The sequence below is a fragment of the Barbus barbus genome (genome assembly GCF_936440315.1).
Source record: "Barbus barbus genome assembly, chromosome: 3".
In the NCBI taxonomy this organism is placed as follows: domain Eukaryota; kingdom Metazoa; phylum Chordata; class Actinopteri; order Cypriniformes; family Cyprinidae; genus Barbus; species Barbus barbus.
In genome coordinates this window covers 39,772,162-39,792,764 of record NC_136731.1, presented here as the reverse complement: position 1 = coordinate 39,792,764, position 20,603 = coordinate 39,772,162, and the positions used below count along the sequence as shown (strand labels likewise).

Sequence of the window (20,603 nt, the reverse complement as noted above, 5' to 3'; positions counted from 1 at the left end):
CCACTAGATGTCAGAGTTAAGCTAGGCAGAAACCAATTAGATCAAGGGAAAAACACATGCCAGGACATTGTAAAAAAAAAAAAAAAAAAAAAAAAATACCCTGTGACTGGCCAACCACCATTTTGAATTGACTCTGCAGCTGCAGGAAGATGAAGTAAAGGCAGATAAAAGCAAATTGAAAGAATTGCAACCATGTGATACACTGATGTGCCACATTTGAAATGATTTGAGAGCTGTTGAGAATATCTTGGACCATAAACAAACACAAAAAGTCTACTAGGAATTTCTGAACAACACCCCCATGAAAGCATGTCCCAACACATCTGAAATAAAGCATCCAACATGTTCTCCACATCCTAAAACTGCAATTACTCTGACCTCAAAAGGCAGTCATACACCCAACACTCCCTAAGAGCCACTGCAAATACACCACTATCACAAACATCCTTTTAACAATGGACTTCCCCTGCAAGTTGGGACAAACTCCCGCACAATGACTTCCTGTCTGGATGAGTGAACGCAGTGTAAACTCTTATCAGGCAAACAGCCACAGTTAATGACATACGTCATGAGAGGATCGCTGGTGAACTCAGAGAAACAATTTCTTGTTAATAATGACCTTTGGAATCGCTCTATTTTGTAGGATGTAGTAATAACTATTATTTACAAGAAAAGAGTGAAAATCAGATCATTACAGTATCTTAACATGTGCATGTATGCTCTATAAAATGTCCTTTACTGTAATTGTTTCTTGTCCCTGATAGAGCAAATGACACACAAATTGAATAGAAAATTCTTAGAAAAAAATACATTGTAAAAAAGGAAAAACCAAAATTTTCTCAGATTGAGGTACAAAATACTTTGGTTATAGATTTTTAACTTCCAGATTAAATAATTGTTATTCATTTATTATTCTGTACTTTATTTTATACAGTTAAATAAATTAATTAAAACATTTATAAAATGTCTGATTCGTATTAATTACATAATACTGCATTGTTAATAAACTATTATATGATTAAACATTATAAATATATAATATAAAATAAAAAATATATGAATATAAATATTAACGTATTATATATAATATCTAATTATAGCTATGACCATTTATTTTACTTATTTAATATTTTTTCAATTGGTGTCTTATGCTCATACAAAGCTGTATTTACTGTATGTGATGAAAAAATGTAATCAAGACAGTAAGATTGTAAAATATTATTACATTTTAAAATATTATTTATTCCTGTGTTCAAAAAGCTGAATTTTCAGCATCATTTCTCCAGTCTTGTCAAATGATCCTTCAAAGATCATTCTAATATGCTGATTGTTAAAAGAAACATTTCTTACATGCATTTTTTCAGGATTCCTTGGTAAATATAAAGCTCAAAAGGACAACATGTATTTGAAACAGACATCGTTTAACATTATAAATGTCTTTACTGTCACTTTTGATCAATTTAATCTGTCACTAGTAAATAAAAGTATTAATTTCCTTATATTATATATATATATCGGAGGAGGAAAGCAGCCTCTGTGTTTACAAATGTATTTTTCCATGTCAGTGAGTCCAGTTTGTCATTCTGTCTGCCCAGTGCCCAAGTCCATGCATTGGTCTGAACTCCGCCATGTGGGTGAAGCAGCAGACAAACTGTCTGCTTCTGCACCTCTCAAACGTTAAAACAACATCAGACTGACGTGAGCTCAGTGTTGCGGAGGAGAACACGCTGAGAGGGCACTGAGCTGGCAAATCTAGCCGCGAGACGCACTGCCCTGGAATCCTGCCCTTATTTTCACACCCAAGAACTCTAAGAATACCGACTGCAAGAACTGAATCTTCAACATCTGAATTATTAATCAAATCCCCTCACGCCATGGCAATGTGGGCAGGTGTGGAGGACAATTATGAGACAGCATGAACGTGTTAAAGCAATGCAGTGCTTTAAAACAGAGCTAATTATGGTGATTTTATGATTCTGAAAGAGTCTCGGTGAAGAAATGTTGACATCCACTGCATGCAACCAAAATCACTTTAATAACCCATCAAGGGGTACAGCGAAATTAATGCAATTAAATGGGTAAAAAACACATTTCTTTTAATATAACTTGATTTATAAGCTTTGAACATTTTAAACATGTCATAAAAACAGTGAATACCTAAGCATTGCCAAGAACAAGGTCAAGCATCACCCCCCCAATAAATCTGTCACATAAGTAAAAATTATATTTTATAGATGGAAAAACATGCTGTTGCAGAGAACTAAATGTATATGATTATGGTCTCTGAAGAAAACATTATCTGAAATTAGTCACTTGACTGAATTTGAACTTTGCTGTCGTACCATGGGTGCAGCAGGCTCAATGATATGACACAGCACCTGAAAATAGTCGCCGCTAGGTAACTAGTTATGATATAGCTGGGGACTACTTTCAGGCGCTGCGTCATATCATTGCGCCTGCTGCACTTACGGTACGGCAGCAAAGTTCCTTGATTATTACGCCGGAATGAGAGTATAGTTCCTAGCCGTTTCGGCCTAGAAAAATAACAACTTTTCATTTTCAGTCAGTCTTCGTACACGACGTAACTACAGAAGAGTCAAGTTTTAAATAGGAAAATTATTGAATTATCTATGCTAAGCTATGCTAAAAGTGCTACCGCCAGACCCGGAGTTCGGCTGAATGGATTCAAAAACGGTAAAACTCAAATGTTTAACTCTAGGGCCTATTTTCAAAAAAAGTGGAGTGTTCAATTAATGAAATACCATGATACTCATACTGAATCTGCATTGGTCACAAACTGAAAAAGTTGTCTGTTAAAGTTTTGATGGTGTATCTGATGAAGCTTTACCTCTTCGTCCTCTTCCATGTAGGGGTTGTAGCGCTGCTCCATCATTTCTCTCTGCCATTTCTCCTGCTCCAGAGTCTGCTGGATCAGCTGGGCCACTTCACTCTGTTCCCCCGGCTTCTCCCGGCCAATCACAAACCTGCAACACAAACACCAGCCAATCAGATATGACCTAGTGAATCAGCTGTCATTCCTTAAGTGAGGTCTCTACTGTGATGATTTACAGGAAGCAAAAGACCTGCATTATAAAGCCTAAAAGGCTCAAAAACTTTATTACTATCCTGCTGCATGCCTTCAGCTGCATACTATTTAAAAGCAACTGATTGTCAGTCGCCTCTGTGCTGAGGTATTCCACAAAAATAAAAGTTATTATTAAACATGTTCTCTCCCACTGGACTTAAGCCTAGTCTATTAATCACATTTTCCATTTCCCTGCACTACAACCAAGCACCATCCACGCCTAGCCAGAACAGCTTGAGAGAAAACAGGACACAGATGCATGAGTTTGTTTGAACACAACTACCCAATCCCTCATCGTGACTGTAGATACAACCTCACAGGTCTAAAGCTTCGTTCAGTCTGTCATCCCAAATCCGATTTTGTGCATATCCGGATGGAATCTGATTTGAATTACTGACTGTCCACACAGCATATCGCAACTGTTCATATACGATTTGTGTGTCCATAAGCGTTCTTTAGTTTTTACTGAATGTGCATTGGTTTCTATGGTAATGCCATTGCTTTGTTATGCCTACACTAATAACAACAGTAACAGCAATACAGTTTGCAATATAGATGTCTTACCGTCACGGTTACGCTGTAGTATTATATTTCATCTTGTGAGGCAGCGGCAGAAATGGAGGAAGCTGTGCGGCTTTATTCCATGCTGCCGTCTCCTCTATTTTTTTTTGTCTCCGCTACTTTCAAAACTCAAAGAGGTGTGTGTACTAGCGGTATATTGATTTGGGCTGAAAGTCTGAACAAGGCTTAAGATCTTTGTTAAATCAAAGTAACAGAAAGCAGCAATCTGTTCAATACACAGCACTGTCAGGGCAATATTAGAGATGAGAGTGAGTCAGTGAGTATCTGAAGCCAAATGAGATGACAGAAGGTAATCCTGGATTAAATAGAGGGAAATTGAATCTGTACCTGAATTTTTAAGGTTTCAATTTTAATTTTTGTAAAAAAAAAAAAAAAAGTACAAAGTTTAAAAAGAAGCAGTGCAACAGTGGACTCATTTACACTAAGTTTGATCAATCTCTAATGATAATAATATTTTTATTATTATTTTTTTAAAATGGTTTGGATATAGAAAATATGAAATGTGGCAATGGACTGATTTTTTTGGAGTGAATATTTTATCATTTTCTTGTCATATATGTAATTGACTCATCAGTTTGGGATCAGTAAAAATGTTATATATATAAAAAAAAAAGAAGAAGTGATACTTTTAATCAGCAAGGACACAGTATGTTGAATAAATGTGACAGTTAAAACATTTAAATTTTTTAGAAAAAAAAAAAAAGTTTCAATGAAAGTATTAACAGCATTACTGTTTTCCAAAGAACAGGAAAAAAATAAATTGTAAAATACATTCAAATATACAACCGCTATTTTACCTTTAATAATATTTCTCACAAATACTGTTTTGACTGTATTTTTGATTAAATAAATGAGTAAATAAAACACAAAAAAAAACAAAAACAATCTTACACACACACACATAATATAATAAAATAAAATATAATATGACCTGATCAAATCTTCACTTGAGACCTGTGAGATTTTAAATGAACTGTGTTTCATTTCCTTACTTGACAATGCCGCTGGTGTTCCTGAGGACTGATGCAGCGAAATTTTGGGTCACGCCCACCAGGCTGGTTCCGTCCACCTCCACGATCAGGTCATTCACCTGGATCCTATCGAAAGAACAAATAACCAGGATAACAGCTACATCTTGGGCCAAGATACCGATCAATCTCATCACTATACATGTAAAGGACCTAACAATGCCAAAGGAATCATTTATTCGGTCTGAAAACTGACCAACAGCAGCAGTGACTCAGTGCCTCACTTAACTAAACCTCTTCTTGTATTCCAAGCCGTTAAAATGACCGATCGATCCTCTCACTCATAAAACAAGTCAAACTATCCAGCCCCATCCAAAAGAGCCTGTTTGCCAAGGCAGATGTACGTTTGATAGACAGCAACCAATGAGGTGCCAGAGAGTGAGGATGAGGTCATTTCTGAGCGCTGACGTCTGTCCCACTCAATATCTAAGTACTTCTGTCACACATGGCGACAGCTAATTTCAGAATTGGCTTATTAGATTTTTAAGTCTCCTGTGGCTTCCAGGTGGACTGTTTCTAACTGTCAAGCCAAAATGAGAAAGAAGCCACTGCAATGCACCATGAACCTACTGACTCAAGACAGGAGAGAAATAACTAACATTATGAGTTTTTATTAAGATCCCTAACACTTGCGGAATCTCCTGCGATCTAAATGAACATCATAAGCAAAAGTGGGCTTCTCTAGGCTTAATTGCTGTTATTTTTCAAACCTCTTGAGCTTGGCAGACAGAAATAGCCTCTCTGTGACCTCCATGACTCACTCCAGGGTCTGAAGAGCTCAAATGCCATTGCAAGGTCAGATCCTACTCATTATAGATCAATAAACTCCATTACTCTATCAATGCACATATGTTTTGACTAATACTCGGTTCAAGTGTAACTCCAGATACACTTCTATTTCATAAATAACAGAACCGTGGACACTATTCATCTTGACAAAAGCTTAAATGTGGTCTCATATCAGTCTAAAAGCATCAGCCTCACAGTTTCCACTGCATGTCTGGTGATTCCTCTGTGACTTTGGTATTTAATCCATTTTGCAGACTGAGGAAAGTCTGGTAGTACAGACTAACAGAAGGTAAAGGAATCCCAGTTTCTCTTCACTCTCATTTTCACTCAAATCATATAAATATCCCTCATAAAAACTCATATAAATCCCACTCAACTCCTGTAATTCTCTAACTGACCTTCCGTCTCGGTGGGCGGCTCCTCCTTCCGTCACTGTCTTGACGAAGATTCCCAGTTTTTCCAGGCCCATGTCTGCGCCGGCACCCATCCCGATGATGCTGATTCCCAATCCGTCTTTATCTGTTTGCAAGGAATCATGGTGTTACTAACAGTTCATATGATTAGTTAACAGTTCTCGTAAACAAACACAACATTAAGCATTAGTATGCAGAAGTACAAGCAGAATTGGAGCCCTGGACAGATATAAAATAGTTCAAGCATATAACAATGTTTAAACGTTAAACCTAGATAAATGTGCGCTGTATCCAATAGTTTGTGCAGAGAGTGGAAGCTAAAGCGTGCTTTGCAGGACACGGACACGCCAGTGTGATCACTTGCATTTTTTTCAGTGGATACGCTGTCATTTTTGCTCATAAATGTAAGAGTAATACATCATTCGGAACTGTAAAGGGTCTACTTTTATTTGTGTGCACTCACAATATCAACAAAACGTTGTGCTTTTATAAAATAAAGAAAATAAACATGAAGCACGGCTCTAAGCAGGATTTCAGAGCTATGGCATTTTTCAGTAAATAACATTTAAATTTCAGTTTGCTCTTCATGCAAAGTCATTGCAAAGCTTCAGAAGACGTTGAATATAGCGGATGAGTTACATCAACTACTTTTAGCGGTGCTTTATGGTGTTCTTTGGACCTTGACATCCCCTGCTCACTATACTTTCATTATGTAGAAAAGAGCAGCGTAAACATTTGTCAAAATGTCTCTTTTTGAGTCATACATGCATAAATAATGACATGTATAAAAAATAGCGAATAAATGATATAAATATAAATGAAAATTTTAACCAGGAAGAAATTAAGAATGTAATACTATGGAAATGACTGATTCAGTTATTTACCCAGGTAGTCATATGATCAATATAACAAAACTTTCTTTAACTCAGTGTTGTTAATGTTAATTAAAAAACTAAAACAATTTCAAGTTTAAATAATAAAATCAAATCAAAATTTTATTAAATTAAAATTAAGCTGAAATAAATATAAATATTAGATGAAAAACTTAAAAGTAAAAAAAAACTAAACAAAAAAAAACTTAAGCTAAGTTTAAGTTTAAGCTAAAGTACTTCAACTGCTAAAACTAAAATACAAATAAATTAAAGCTATGGAAATATAAAAAACTAAACTTTTTTTTTAAAGCACATAATAAAATTACTAACGCCAAACTTTGAAATTAAAATCAAAAATATAAAAATACAATTAAAAATACACACAAAAATAAAATAATAATAACAGCTTGAAATTGTAAATGCAAACTTCAAAGAGCTTTAATGCTTTTAGACGGCAATAACTAAATATTGGGATAAAGAGCTGGAATTAGTGCGACTAATCCTGTGACTGTAAATCATTTGAGCAGATTTTAAGATTATAATTAGTTAGCAATTATAAATACATTTGACTCTAAATAATCCTCTTGAAATGATATTATTCCTAATGACTGTTTTTTTTTTAGTCCAGATTGCTTGTAACTTAAAATATTACCATTGCAATATAAAAACTACACAGCTGAACACAACTCCTCTAAGTCTACGCTGTGATATTTCACATACGGTAGCTATGGTGACCGCCAGACTGCTTTAGGAGAGAGGGCCTGACCCCTCCGATTTTCTAATCAGCGAAAGCTGCTTACTTTACAGAGCAAAACAAGCTGCTTCAGTCAGTTTGTTTAGAAACAGGAAGTTAAGGACCCTTAAGACAACATACCACACAGGCTCTAAAAACACACACGGTTTAGTCAGGAAAACTCCATCGGCGGCTTGAGTACCTTTCTCCAGCTCGACGGGGAAAAGGTCCAGTCTCTCCACCCTCTTCTCCAGTTCATACTCGGCAGAAGCCGCCATGGGGTCAACTTCATCATTACGTCTGTCGTAGTCCTCGTTCGAGTATGTGGTGAAGACCTGGGAAAACAAAGTCAAAGTTTAATGTATAGAGTATTTTAAGTTGTATTTTTGCTTTTCTCTGCAAGAGACACAGTAAGTCATCCACACCGAGAGTAACAATTACTGTAAGGATTATGAATTAATTAACACTGGCTGTCAGGAGACTTGAGTTCAGATACAGTTAGTCACCATGACAGGGTCTATATCGTTTCCTAACCTGGATTATATTCAAGCTGCATATTGTTTCACTGAGCAACAACAGATGGAATACAAATGGATTTCAATGGCAGCCAATGGGTTGAAGGTCCAAACTGCAGTTTCAGTGCAGCTTCAAAGGGCTCTACACGATCCCAGCTGAGGAATAAGGGTCTAATCTAGCACAACGATTCGTCATTTTCTAAAAAAAACTAAAAAAATATTTATATACTTTTTAACCACAAATGCTCGTCTTGCACCAGCTCTACGATGTGTGTCTGCGACTTCATGCATTACGTAATCACGCTGAAAAAGTCACGCATGGTTAGTTCTTCGTCTGTGTACTTCCGTTCAAAAAACGCCATCTCATTTTCTCCTCCAACTTCAAATTCATCTGACATCGCTACCTTACCTTTAGCTTTTTTGCAAAGGGTGTTTGACTTTCTTTGCACGTTCGCTTGTAAATACTGGGTCGGTACTTCCGCCTACGTCACGCGTGACCTTTCCAACATGATTACATAATGCGTGAGGTCGAGCTAGTGTAAGACAAGCATTTGTGGATAGAAAATACATACATTTGATTTTTTTTAGGAAATGGCTGATCATTTGGCTAGATAAAACCCTCATTCCTTGCCTGGGATCCTGTAGAATCCTTTGAAGCTGCATTGAAACTGCAATTTGGACCTTCAACCAGTTGGCTCCCATTGAAGTCCACCATAAGGAGAAAAATCCTGCGATTCATGTTTTCCTCAAAAACCTTAATTTCTTTTTGACTGAAGAAAGAAAGACAAGACATGAACATCAGAAGCACAGATTAATAAGAAACAAGATTGAAGATCTTGTAAAACTGTAGTTTAAACATGTGCCAAGTTCTTAGAAATGTTGATTTCACATGGACTTGAACAAATGTACACCATTTTCAAGAAATTATTATTATTTATGATAATACAATTAGAAATAAGAAATAATAAAAACAATTAATCAAAATAATCATAAAACATTTTAAAGTATTTTAAGTGTTTTTTTTTTACTTAAGTTGATAATTCAAAAATATTGTTATGTTTTTGAGGAGTCACATTATGTGACATTTCAAACCTGAAATAGGTTTAATAAAAAGGTCAAATTATCTGATATTATATGAAGTCACGATGGTGTTTCCCGGGGTCAAAAATGTACGAGTGCAGTCTCATTTAACTACAGTTCTTAAAAATAAAATAAACCAAGTAAATAAACAAGTTGCAAAAAACATTGTTGTATCAGAATACACAGCTATTTGAATGGCTATCAATGCTTTCTGGGTCCAGATGGTGCAGTTATGACATCTACCAGCAGGCGCTAACTCATTCTACTCTCACACGCCAAACAATATCAGACAGATGGAGTGTATGGGAGACAATCATTATTTCAGAGTTTCATTTGGTACAGCTAGTAGAAATTACACGCCTTTGGGAAAATAGTCCAGAACTTAAGTCATCTTCTTCTGTGAAGATATTTTTTTCCCCCTATAGCTCTGGGTACCACTAACCATGCAGCTAAAGCAGCAGTTTATACACATACAGTCATGCATCATGTTCTCCGTCAGAGAGACCGGGGGCCTGAAACCGCACCAGCATATGGGTGTATCACTGTGGGCTCATTTATAATAGTTGAGAACTACAACAGTAAGCCAGAAAAAGAGTGCCATTCTATATAAAGAAGAACAGTTTACCCCTGAGTCTTTAGACAGCACTTGTCTACATCTGCTGAATATCTGCTGGTAACAGTTTCCTGTTTAGGGTCATCTTTGATCGAAATATGTTTTCTTTCTTTCTAAAGCCCATGTTATAAGCACTGAGGGCAGAGTAGCAAAATACAGGAAGCCACTTCTTCCATTTGACGCTACCAAGTGTGTGCTGACAAGCGAATGAGTTGCTTGAATTATTCATTAAACTGATTTGAAGACTCATTTGGGAGTGAATCATTGAACCATTCACTCAACCCAATCATTCAGCAGATTTGTTCAAAAATATTGAAAGATTCTGTGCTTATATACGGTTGAATCACAGCCATCTTTCTCATATATTACTTCAATATGATTATTAAAGTAATGTGATTAATTTAGTGATTAACCAAATTTAGTGATTAATTTGATTTTTACATTTTATTACATGATACAAGATTTGGAAATAGTTCCAGACCACAGCCCAAGTTTAGAAATATACTTATTACATATTACAGTCGTGGTGAAATCTGACGAGATTTTTCCTTCCACCAAAGTTGCTTAATACAGATAAAGTTAATCATTCATTCCGAACACAATTCTGACTGATGACAAACTTTAGTTTTACAGATAAATGATTAAAAAACCCTCCCCTCATTTCTTTTTCTGATTCAATCTCTTCCCATGCTCTACTGCCGTGGGAAATCATAATTATATCAAAAACTGCTGACGGAAGAAATGTACGACAGTGATCACTGCCCATCTGTCTCTCCGCTGGTGCTGCTGTCAACTTCTTTTTTCTTGGAAAAACTACAGAAAATTGTGCACATCATAGTTGGGTAGAGGAGGACATAATGCAGCAAAATTGCAGATGCTGACTTTTTTCCTCAGCTTCTCTTTTCTTTTCATTTTTGTTTAGTCATATTCAGCTTCCTCAGCCCACCCCATCCTACCGAGGTCGTCTTTCACAACCACTCACTTCCTCTTATTTCATCTCCTTGTTTTCATCTACTCACCCTGTACATTATATTCTCTCATTCCTTTCATTTCAGGGAATAGTTTACCCCCCAAATGAAAATGTTTTCAATTATTACTTCCTTTTCTTTTGTGGAACAGAACATTTTATGTAGGTCTTTTTGATAAACAGACAGTTCATAGTGACAGGAGCTCTTAAAAAAGAATAAAAAGCACCATAAAAGTCTAGGCCTATATAATTATAGAAAGTCTATATAATTGAACTATAAATGAATAACTCGAAAGAACCTCAAAAAAAGCTGATCTGGTTATTAAACTGAACTTTCTGACTCAATGATTTAGCCACAGTGGTTAACAGCCCACTGATACAAGTTCAATTTGAGTCTGTTTCTCACACAAAGCCAAATCACTGTTCTATGATGTTTCCTATAGCATAAATAGTGCAAGTAGTGTGATAACACTAAAAATACCAAACAGAAGTGCACTTTTAACACCCGGATGATGCACTTAAATAACTAAAAAAACTAAGTGTGTAGTGTTGGACACTTCATGCATACAAAAGTTGCAGCTTTAATTACGTAACGGAGGGGGAGGGGCAATCAGACTCCATTTATGAATGACAAAAATAACCTTATATAATTCATACACCACATGGTTGAGTACATAGTGCATATGTACATAGTGTATAAGTGCATAGAGCAGTGAGTCATTTGGGACGCAGCTATGGAATATAGCGCATGAGTCATATGGACTGTTTATGGCACTTCTATTGCCATTTTTGGAACGACAAGGAAATGAATACAAGACGAATAAAGTATCATCTATTTAATTTCTTAAAACACCAAATCCAATTCTGAGATTTCATAACATGAATTACATTTGATATTATCGTCATCTGCTGGAAACGCTGGCCCAAATCTGCCTAGGTGGTCAAGATGATTTCTGAAAAATGACAGCTGTTTTTTTTGCTGGTCCAAGGTCACCAGCTTGAAACCCAGCCATCTAGACCACCTAGAAAGAATGGTAAAATCAGCTAACATCAGGATTTTCCAGCACAGCTAGATTTAATGTACCACATCACCATTTTATTTCTCTCTAACACCTCCATCTCTTCTCTGGGTCACTCCTTCCTTCCGCAGATCGCTGCATCTCTTATCTAAAAATACTCCCTCTCTCTCAGTGCTTGAAGTGAACAGCAGGTCGGAGCACCCTCACTGTGAATGCCATCGGCCTGCTCACATGTCTCTGTCTCCATGGCAACGGCCCGGCTTGGCGATTGTGATTATGACATCGTTGTGCCACCCCCCAACTTTTCTCATTCTCTCTCTCCCCCTGCTCTCTCTTTATTCCTGCCGTCCTCTTGATGGCTGTGCAATGCAAACATGTATAATAATGAATTCATGATTCCTGCATCACTGTATATGTCATTTCTGACTAAAAAACAAATAAGATAAAATGCCATAAATTTGAATTCTGGGATCTGGGAGATTTGGTCATTCACATCTTAGAGGCCAATTTAAACAGTGCAATGCCAAGTGGCGTCTGTGGGTCTTCTGTCATTGGCTAGGAGTCTGTTCCATCTTTCTGTCTCCTTTTCTGTACCTCTCTCTCTCAGATGAAATGTTGGACGGGACGACAGAAATTCACAGGCCAGATGTGTTTCTGAAACACACATGCAACCTCCTTCTACAGAGCAGAAGATAATTCATAGTCTTTGTAGACCTCAGTCAGAATTCATGCCACATTTAATTTGATGCAAATGAAAACAAAGATGCGGCCACATACTGAACACAGCGAAAGGTTTGGGAAGTGATGAACTGAAATAAATTGCAAGAATGAATCTCTACTAAAAATAGGGACCAGGAACCTCCAGGGTTCTAGGGAGTCTAAAACTCCCTCCAAATAAATACAGAAATAAAAATAAATACTAATAAAAAAAATCTACACAATTTTCTGAATACAAGACAATTCAAATGTATCTTTCAAAAAAGGAAAACATTTTTTAAAGCATGTTTTAAATTAGCTGTGGCCTTAGACCTACTGAAACTTGATGGTACATCTATCTTTCACAGACTCATTTTCATTTGTGTTAAATGGTGTCAAGCCTGACTAAGGTTCATATTACCACCCTTCGAGTCTTGTGGCTCACTTCCTGTCATTATTCTCATTATCAAAGACATAAATGACAAGAAATTGCGCCTGCTTGAAGCACACTTCAAAGCTCTGCCATACTAACAGAACAAACATGTGACATTAAAAAACAATAAATTACACGAGGTGACAGATAATGGTGCTGATATGAGCTCTAAACCGGACATGCATTAGCAGTGTGTGCATGTGGAACACAGCTGGTCTGACTGTGTGTTTTTGGCTCACACACTCTAAACTCTCACTGGTATGCAGGGGGACAGTGCAGTGTGTTAGCATTACAGCCCCCCCCCCCCCCCCCCCCCCCCCACATACACACACACACACACACACACACAAACAAACCCTCACTTCTAAGGCTGCATGCATGAAGATGTGGAGGGAGGGTCCTGGAATGTGAGAAGTCAAACACACACACACACACACACACACACACACACACACACACACACACGCATTTGAGGGACATCATCAGTACAAATGTGTGAGGATTTTGAGTAAAAGAAAGGAGGAGATTATAAGATAGAGGTAGTGGTCGACCAATTTGGATTGTTCAAGGGCTGATACCAAATAATGTAATAAAAATTTAATGTTTTTAATGATGGCAAATAATGCATATACAAATGAGACTTAATATTGTTAATTGTGTAATTTTACAATTTAAATATTTATCATCTACGATTTAAAATGAAGGATAATTTAAAACAAAACATATAAACATATATAAATATATACAATTTAAACATAAATATAGCCTACTATTTTTGCCAAAAAAACTGATTTAATGTTATATTTAATGCAATTTTACATTTAACAATGATGACTTGTCCCATAAACAGTATTCAACTTGCTTTTATGATTTTCATGATAAATTACTAATAAAACATTAGTGTAAGTGTCATCATGTGAGGGTCAATAATCTAAATATAACATCAGTTTTGGAAGTATCGATATTTCAGGATCAATCTTCCCATTTCGACCAATGAGCTGCCGACTGTACAGTCTGCTTTCACTAAAAAGGGTGCATTTACTGTATCTTCAATGAGTGTGTTTTCTAGTCATTTGAAACAGACCCAGTTTACGCAAAAGGAACTGAAAAGAAAAAACTGGAGGTGAAACAATTTTCTCTTAGAAACTGCTAAATTTCACAAATAAATTTAATGGTATTTTCGTGTAAAATGTACTTCAATATTCTGTTTTATTTGCAACTTCACAGTTTTTAAAGGGACAGTCTAATTTTAAGTGACAATGGTGGCAGAAAGGATCACGCCTCATCCAAACCCTAAACCTGGGTTTTACTAGACCAGATCTTCAATTCAACCCCAATGCAACAAATGCATAAAGACTAAAGTGCAACAATAAACAGAAACACAAGTGTGTTTGTATGCACTTCCATTAGTTTATTTCTTGCAAGCAAGCAACTGCGCTAACACCTTTCTCTCCGAGCCACAGTGAAAACCATCCTCTCTAGGCACGGTTTTGACACTCCTCGCCCGGTTGCCATGGAGATTGTCTTTACATGCAGACCGATACACACTCCACAGACACAAACACACTCACAAACACTAACACGAGGTGACACATGAGAAACCCCCGGGCGTTCTGAAAGGTTGTGACAAATATTCTTAGCAATCGGTGTTTGCCTAATAATTACAGCCCTGAAAAATCAAACGTGATTCAGATGCAGGGTGGTCTACAGTATCCCCCACAGACAGGTCAAGAAGAGAGAGAGAGAGAGAGAGACTGCAGGCTGGTCAGAACAGCACTGAACGACTGCTTCGTTTCCCTTCCAACTTAATATTCATCTAATGCAGATTAACTCATCTGCATATAACAAAGCCAATGATGTCCTTCTCTTGTAGACGGTTCATTAGAATGTATTCCTTTGCTGAATGTTTGATTTATGAACATCTATGAAATGTGCAGACTTATGAAACAGACATGTGCTGAGGTTTGAATATTTGAGTCCTCGTCGTCTAATGTTGAAATAGCACTATAGTGACATTCAGTGTACTGTGTAATGTCAAAACAAGGAAGATGAATTAAAACTGGACTTAAATACTAGCTTATACAGTTTACTGCAAAGTATATCATGCTAAATGCTTACAGTTTTTAATAAACAGCCTTTGAAACAGCACACAGTATGCAACATCTTCCAATAGTAGTATGCAACACGGGTTAATTTAGCAGGCATCATCTCAGGAATATATACAATTATTTTGTTTTTTAACAACAACAACAATGCCATTTATTATTATTGTTGTTGTTGATATTATTATTTGTATTATTATAAGTATGTAAAAATGTTGGCCATCTGATCAAATCATGCCTTAAGAAAAATAACGAAAAAGTACAGAAGCACTAAAATTACACCAAAAAAAAATACAACTAAAATTAAACCTGAAATGAACCTAAATACTAATAGAAACTTTCACTGAAAATATAAATACATAAAAAGCTAATTCAAAACAATTATACATAGTATAAAAAATACAAAAATAATTATTTTGCATATTGCACATTGACAGTAAAAAAAGCTGTAAATCATGTTTCAGTAATAAATAATATTTTTTCAGTCTTTCTACTAACTTTCTACTAATTAAACTTAAGTTTTAAGTTTAATTCAGTGTGTTATTCGCAATTTCCTTGTAATTATTTGTGAAATTTAATAGCAAAAAGCGAAAACAAAGTCAGTTTAAAGTCATTTTTTCAGTGTAGTAGGTAATAATACAGTACTCATAATACGCTGCACAAATACAGTAGCACGCTATTCCAAACATAACTCAAATCTGTGCCAACAACTAATCCATAGTCTGACTTCCTGTGTTTCCTTTAATAAACGCGTATCATTGGGTGGCGCTTTCACTTTTGAAACAGCTGTGGCTCTGATGTGAACAGGGGAAGTTGATCCTAATCCAGTTTAAAAGTCACAGAGTATAATCAGGAGGCACACATCCTTTTTTTTTAAACCCCGAAACAGCTTCCTCAATCAAAGGGCTTGAGATGAATAATATTCTGCCATTTAGACAATTTAAATTCACTCCCTTAATCGGAACCAATTTGTTCAAACCACAATCCTTCTCCAAATTAACCCCCCCTTCATTAAGGGTTTAGCTGCACCTTGAACACTGTAAATCAGGATCTTCAGGTGCATTTGAAAATTACAGGCTGGGTCTGTGATAAAACTGAGATACAGTAAGCGACCTTTTTACAAAAAAAAAAAAAAAAAAAAAAAAAAAAAAGTGGCATGCAAGGAAGTCAACTTTGACAACAGGAAGCTGTTGATTATGATCACAGCTTCACCAAAGCAGGGTAAGACACTAAATAGTACTTTAAAATGGGCACTGCTTGCTGACAGCGCCAAAAAACCCACAAACACTACAACTTTTAGCATTTACAGAGTTCAACTTTTGTGTAGCTTACCCAAATATTGAACAAAATAAAGATGAGGAAATAATGACATAAGCTTAATTTTCCATTTAATTACTACTCATAGTAGAAACAGTAACCTTTATTTAAAAAAGTGGAAAACATAGCTCTCCAGGACCTAAAATGCATGGAGCTAAATTATGGCATGGCTAAAACACCCATTTGTGTGCTGCTATTGATCCTGAGTGGCATTAAAGGAAATCTAATCAATCAACTAATCAATTGATCAATCATGTCCGTCCAAGTGTCATTTTCCAGTTTCCAGGCTTGGTTTGCCCAAAACGGTCAAAATTATTTAATGTTTTCCCCCCTCCATTATTTAAATGAATCACAGAGTTTACCCTCTACAGCATAAATGTCAAGCAAGTATCCACCGAAATACAAACAAAACATCTAATCATCATTAAAATACAAACATACATTTATCCATCCAGTAAAATAGCCCCAGAGCAAGTCTACAGCTCCAGCCTTCCTCATCTATGACAGAGTTGAGAGGTCACACATTTATTTGAGGGAAAATGCGACAGTAGGCGCCTCCGCAGCAAATTTAATTACATTTTTCCATTTAGAGGTCATGTATGAACAGGACCTGTTGAAATGAAACTGGCTTGGGCAGTATGTCTGACTAATAGTCCTATATTGTGTGAAAGAATCCACAGTTTTACACGGTGTCTATGCCATGCGTGGATGATGGGATGCAACATGACTAAAAACAATAAAAGTCATTATAAACAGTGATTCTGAGTACACTGGAAGCAGCGACTGCGAGAAGCAAGCGACGAATCTCAGAGAGTAAATTGATGCCTTTAATTATGACGTATTTATACAATGGAAAAATTATTTGCAATGGTTGCTTTGTTGCATCTTGTGTAGACAGTCTTTACATGTTGCAACGTTAAAAACTTTAAGACTAATAGAAAATTCTTTGTGTACGGCATTGAAAGCTTTTGTGGAAAACATGCTGTATCTTTCCCTGTTAAGTTTTTTTTTCCAGCAATTATACAGCAATTAAACAGTTTCCATGTGTAAAAGAGGCTGATAATATAGGCTTTTCATGGATGTGTTTGACGGAAACCACTCACTCACAAGCTAAGAGCTCTGCAGCGCAGTCAGGTTAAGAGAAGCATAGTAAACAAGCACAAAACACTCACGGACGTGGAGCTTTTACACCCAGTTATCTGATTTGAACATAGATAGCTTAAAAAGAGGCTGCTTCAGAGACCAGGTATATTCTTGCTTATGTCTTCTAGCAAAACTTATCTTATGCAGAATATCTTATCTTAAACTAAGCAAAGCAAAACGTAACCACAGCTGTCAAATTATGCAATACGAAGCACTACAACACTACTGTTCAAATGTTTGGGGTTGATAAGATTTTAGATTTTATTTATTTTTTGATATTGTGAAATTTTAAATAAAATTATTTTAAAATATAATTTATTTCTGTGATGGCAGCATCATTACTCCAGTCTTCAGGGTCACACGATCCTTCAAAAATCATTCTAATATACTGATTTGATGAGCTGGAAACATTTATTATTATCAATGTTGAAAACAGACGTGCTGCTTAATATTTTGTATAGAATCTGTACATTTATTTAATTCTTTGATGAATAAAAAGTTCAAAAGAACAGCTTTTATTTGAAGCTGAAATCTTACAGCATTATAAACGTCTTTACTGTCACTTTAAACATCTTAATGTGTCTGCTAAAAAATCTTACTGACCTCAAACGGCTGTATTAAAATCAGTGAAAACATGAAAAGCAGTCAAAGGTTTTTATAGATTACAGATTATGTATGCACACTCCTCTAATCTCACAAAACACACTGCTAATCCTTAAGAATTAACCTGTTGGTTTAATCCCATCAAGTGGCAGCGAGTCCTGAGGACATCTGACCTCTGCTTGACTCGCTGCTGTTTGCTTTGTGACAGAGGCATTATGGGTAAATTGACATGGAAGAAAATCTAAAAGTAGATTTGTTTAAATGGACTAAACATCTTACATCAGACTAGTGTTTACAAGTCAAACTTTTCCTTTAATTTGCTTTCAAAGCTTTCAAATGCTTATAAACACATACTTGTAGCGTAATGGGAATAATACAATTGGAATAACTTTTTTTTTTTTTACTTGTGCATCAGTAACTCTAGCCGGTCTGTTTTGGGGAACATTACACAACATCCAGATTTAAGGGGATAGTTCATCCTAAAATTAAACCTTTGCCAATTTAATTAATCTGAAAGTCTCTAATGTTCACCAAGGCTGCATTTATTTGAATACAGTAAACTAGCAAAATGGTATTACAATTTTAACTGAGAGTTTTCTATTTTAATATATTTTAAATCTAATTTATTCCTGTGATGCAAAGCTGAATTTTCAGCATCATTACTCCAGTCTTCAGTGTCACATGATCCTTATTCTAATATGCTGATTTGGTGCTCATGAAACATGATTATTATTATTATTATTATCAATGTTTAAAATAGTTGTGCTTCTTAATATATGTAACAACATTACATACATCTTTATGGTCAATTTAATGCACCCATTCCTTGCTGAATAAAATATTCTGACCAGTGGCCACTCTTCTATATAATGAAAGAGGACAGGGACTATGAACTATAAAATGACAATAAACACCATAACATAAATTATAACCAGGATGTTCAACTGTTTGTGTTCCACAGAAGAAAGTCATACGGGTTTAGAACACCATGTGGGTGAGTAAATGATGAGTTTTTTATTTGGTGAGCTTCCCTTTAACTACTGACAGCAGTCAAAGCAGGGGACCGAATCTGCAGTGGTGCTGTCAGGATGTGAGCACAACAAATGGGTTTAATAAGGAAAGAGAGATGGAAAAGCAGCTCTGGCTCTGTGCCTGCCTCCCTTCCTTTGCTGCAGTGTTCAGGGAAACCCATCCGAGGATCCATTATCAGAGCAAACAAGGTGGCAGAGAGTGAGGTGCCCAGAGTCTGATCAGTACTGTTGAAACATTTAGAGAAACATGACCAGCAGATTCGAGATCATGCATAAATAATGTGGAACCTGAACCCAGCCCTGCAACCACCAATTTGTAGAGTTAATCGCAGATATTTTGAAGAATGGTGGTAATCAGTCTGTTGACGGCAGCCATTGGCTTTCAATGTATGGGAAAAAAAAAACTGTAAACTGGCTACTGTCAGCTGTTTGGTTACCAAAATTCTTCAAAATATCTTCTTTTGTGTTCAACAAAAAAAAAAAAAGAAACAAATTACAAACATACAAATTAGGAACAAGGGGAGGGTGAGAAATGTATGACAAGGTTGATTTTGGGTGATTCCGAGGGGTCGGTCCCATATGTGTTAAGTGCCTTTAACTAACCTACTGAACCTATTGTGTTCATATTGAATTGCAAAACATTTTTGCTTATTAAAGGGATAGTTCACCCAAAAATGAAACTCCTGTCATTAATTACTCACCCTCATGTCGTTCCAAACCCTTAAGTCCTTAAATTGCTTTAACAAAAACAAATTAAGGCATTTTTAATGAAATCTTAATCGTTGACAGCAATGCAACTGACACGTTCAAGGCCCAGAAAGGTAGTAAGGACATCGTTAAAATAGTCCATGTGACATGAGTGGTTCAACCGTAATCTTATGAAGCTAAGAGAATACTTTTTGTGTGCAAAGAAAACAAAATAATGACTTTATTCAACAATTTTTTCAGTTTGTGACGCACGTTCATGAGAGTACCATGACACAAATCAAAGAATGGCATATTGCTACCTGTATATTTGACAAATTATTGATGTATATTTCTTTAAGTGATATAATCTTAATATACAATCTACTTGGAGTAACAAAATCATCTTTGAATTAAAAAAAAAAAAACTGTATTGTTTGGTTTTCCTTTAAACATGGCCAATACTCCATAAAATATGGCCAATATAGACAGTGCAAACTGTCATATGCACAAAAACAATGATAACATGAAAAAAAAAAAACTATGATAAACTCCAAACCATGATGACAGCTGTGCTCCAGCTTATGGGGTGTACTGTACTTTCATATCTAATATAATTTTTAACTCCTCTATTCTTCAATAACCTGCACTACATTGCGTCTGGACTGAACAGCTTGATGCATCAGAATGAAAAGCCCAAGGATCTTGTTTAAAATAAATATTAATGAATTTCTTATCAGCCAATACATCAGTTTCTGCGTTGCTAAAGCTGCTTTTGCAGCCTATTTTCATTAAATGATCTGGTTGGACTGGGGTGGAAGTTTTTCTTTTATGACCACTTTAAAAAGGGCAAAGTTAGGCTGGTTAGCATAGCCCAATTAGGCCCTGCTGCTTTTTA

General features: G+C 36.0%; 1 protein-coding gene across 1 annotated transcript in view; it reads right to left on the bottom strand.

Annotated features, from left to right (window-relative positions):
- Nucleotides 1-20,603, bottom strand: part of LOC306854075 (neurabin-2-like) — a 41,074-nt gene that overhangs the window by 6,494 nt on the left and 13,977 nt on the right. The window contains exons 3-6 of the mRNA XM_079391876.1: nucleotides 7,705-7,837; nucleotides 5,883-6,003; nucleotides 4,660-4,764; nucleotides 2,849-2,984 (exon numbers count right to left, since the gene is read on the bottom strand). Of these exons, the coding sequence (XP_079248002.1) occupies nucleotides 2,849-2,984; nucleotides 4,660-4,764; nucleotides 5,883-6,003; nucleotides 7,705-7,837 (495 nt within the window). The remainder of the gene's footprint in view (nucleotides 1-2,848; nucleotides 2,985-4,659; nucleotides 4,765-5,882; nucleotides 6,004-7,704; nucleotides 7,838-20,603) is intronic.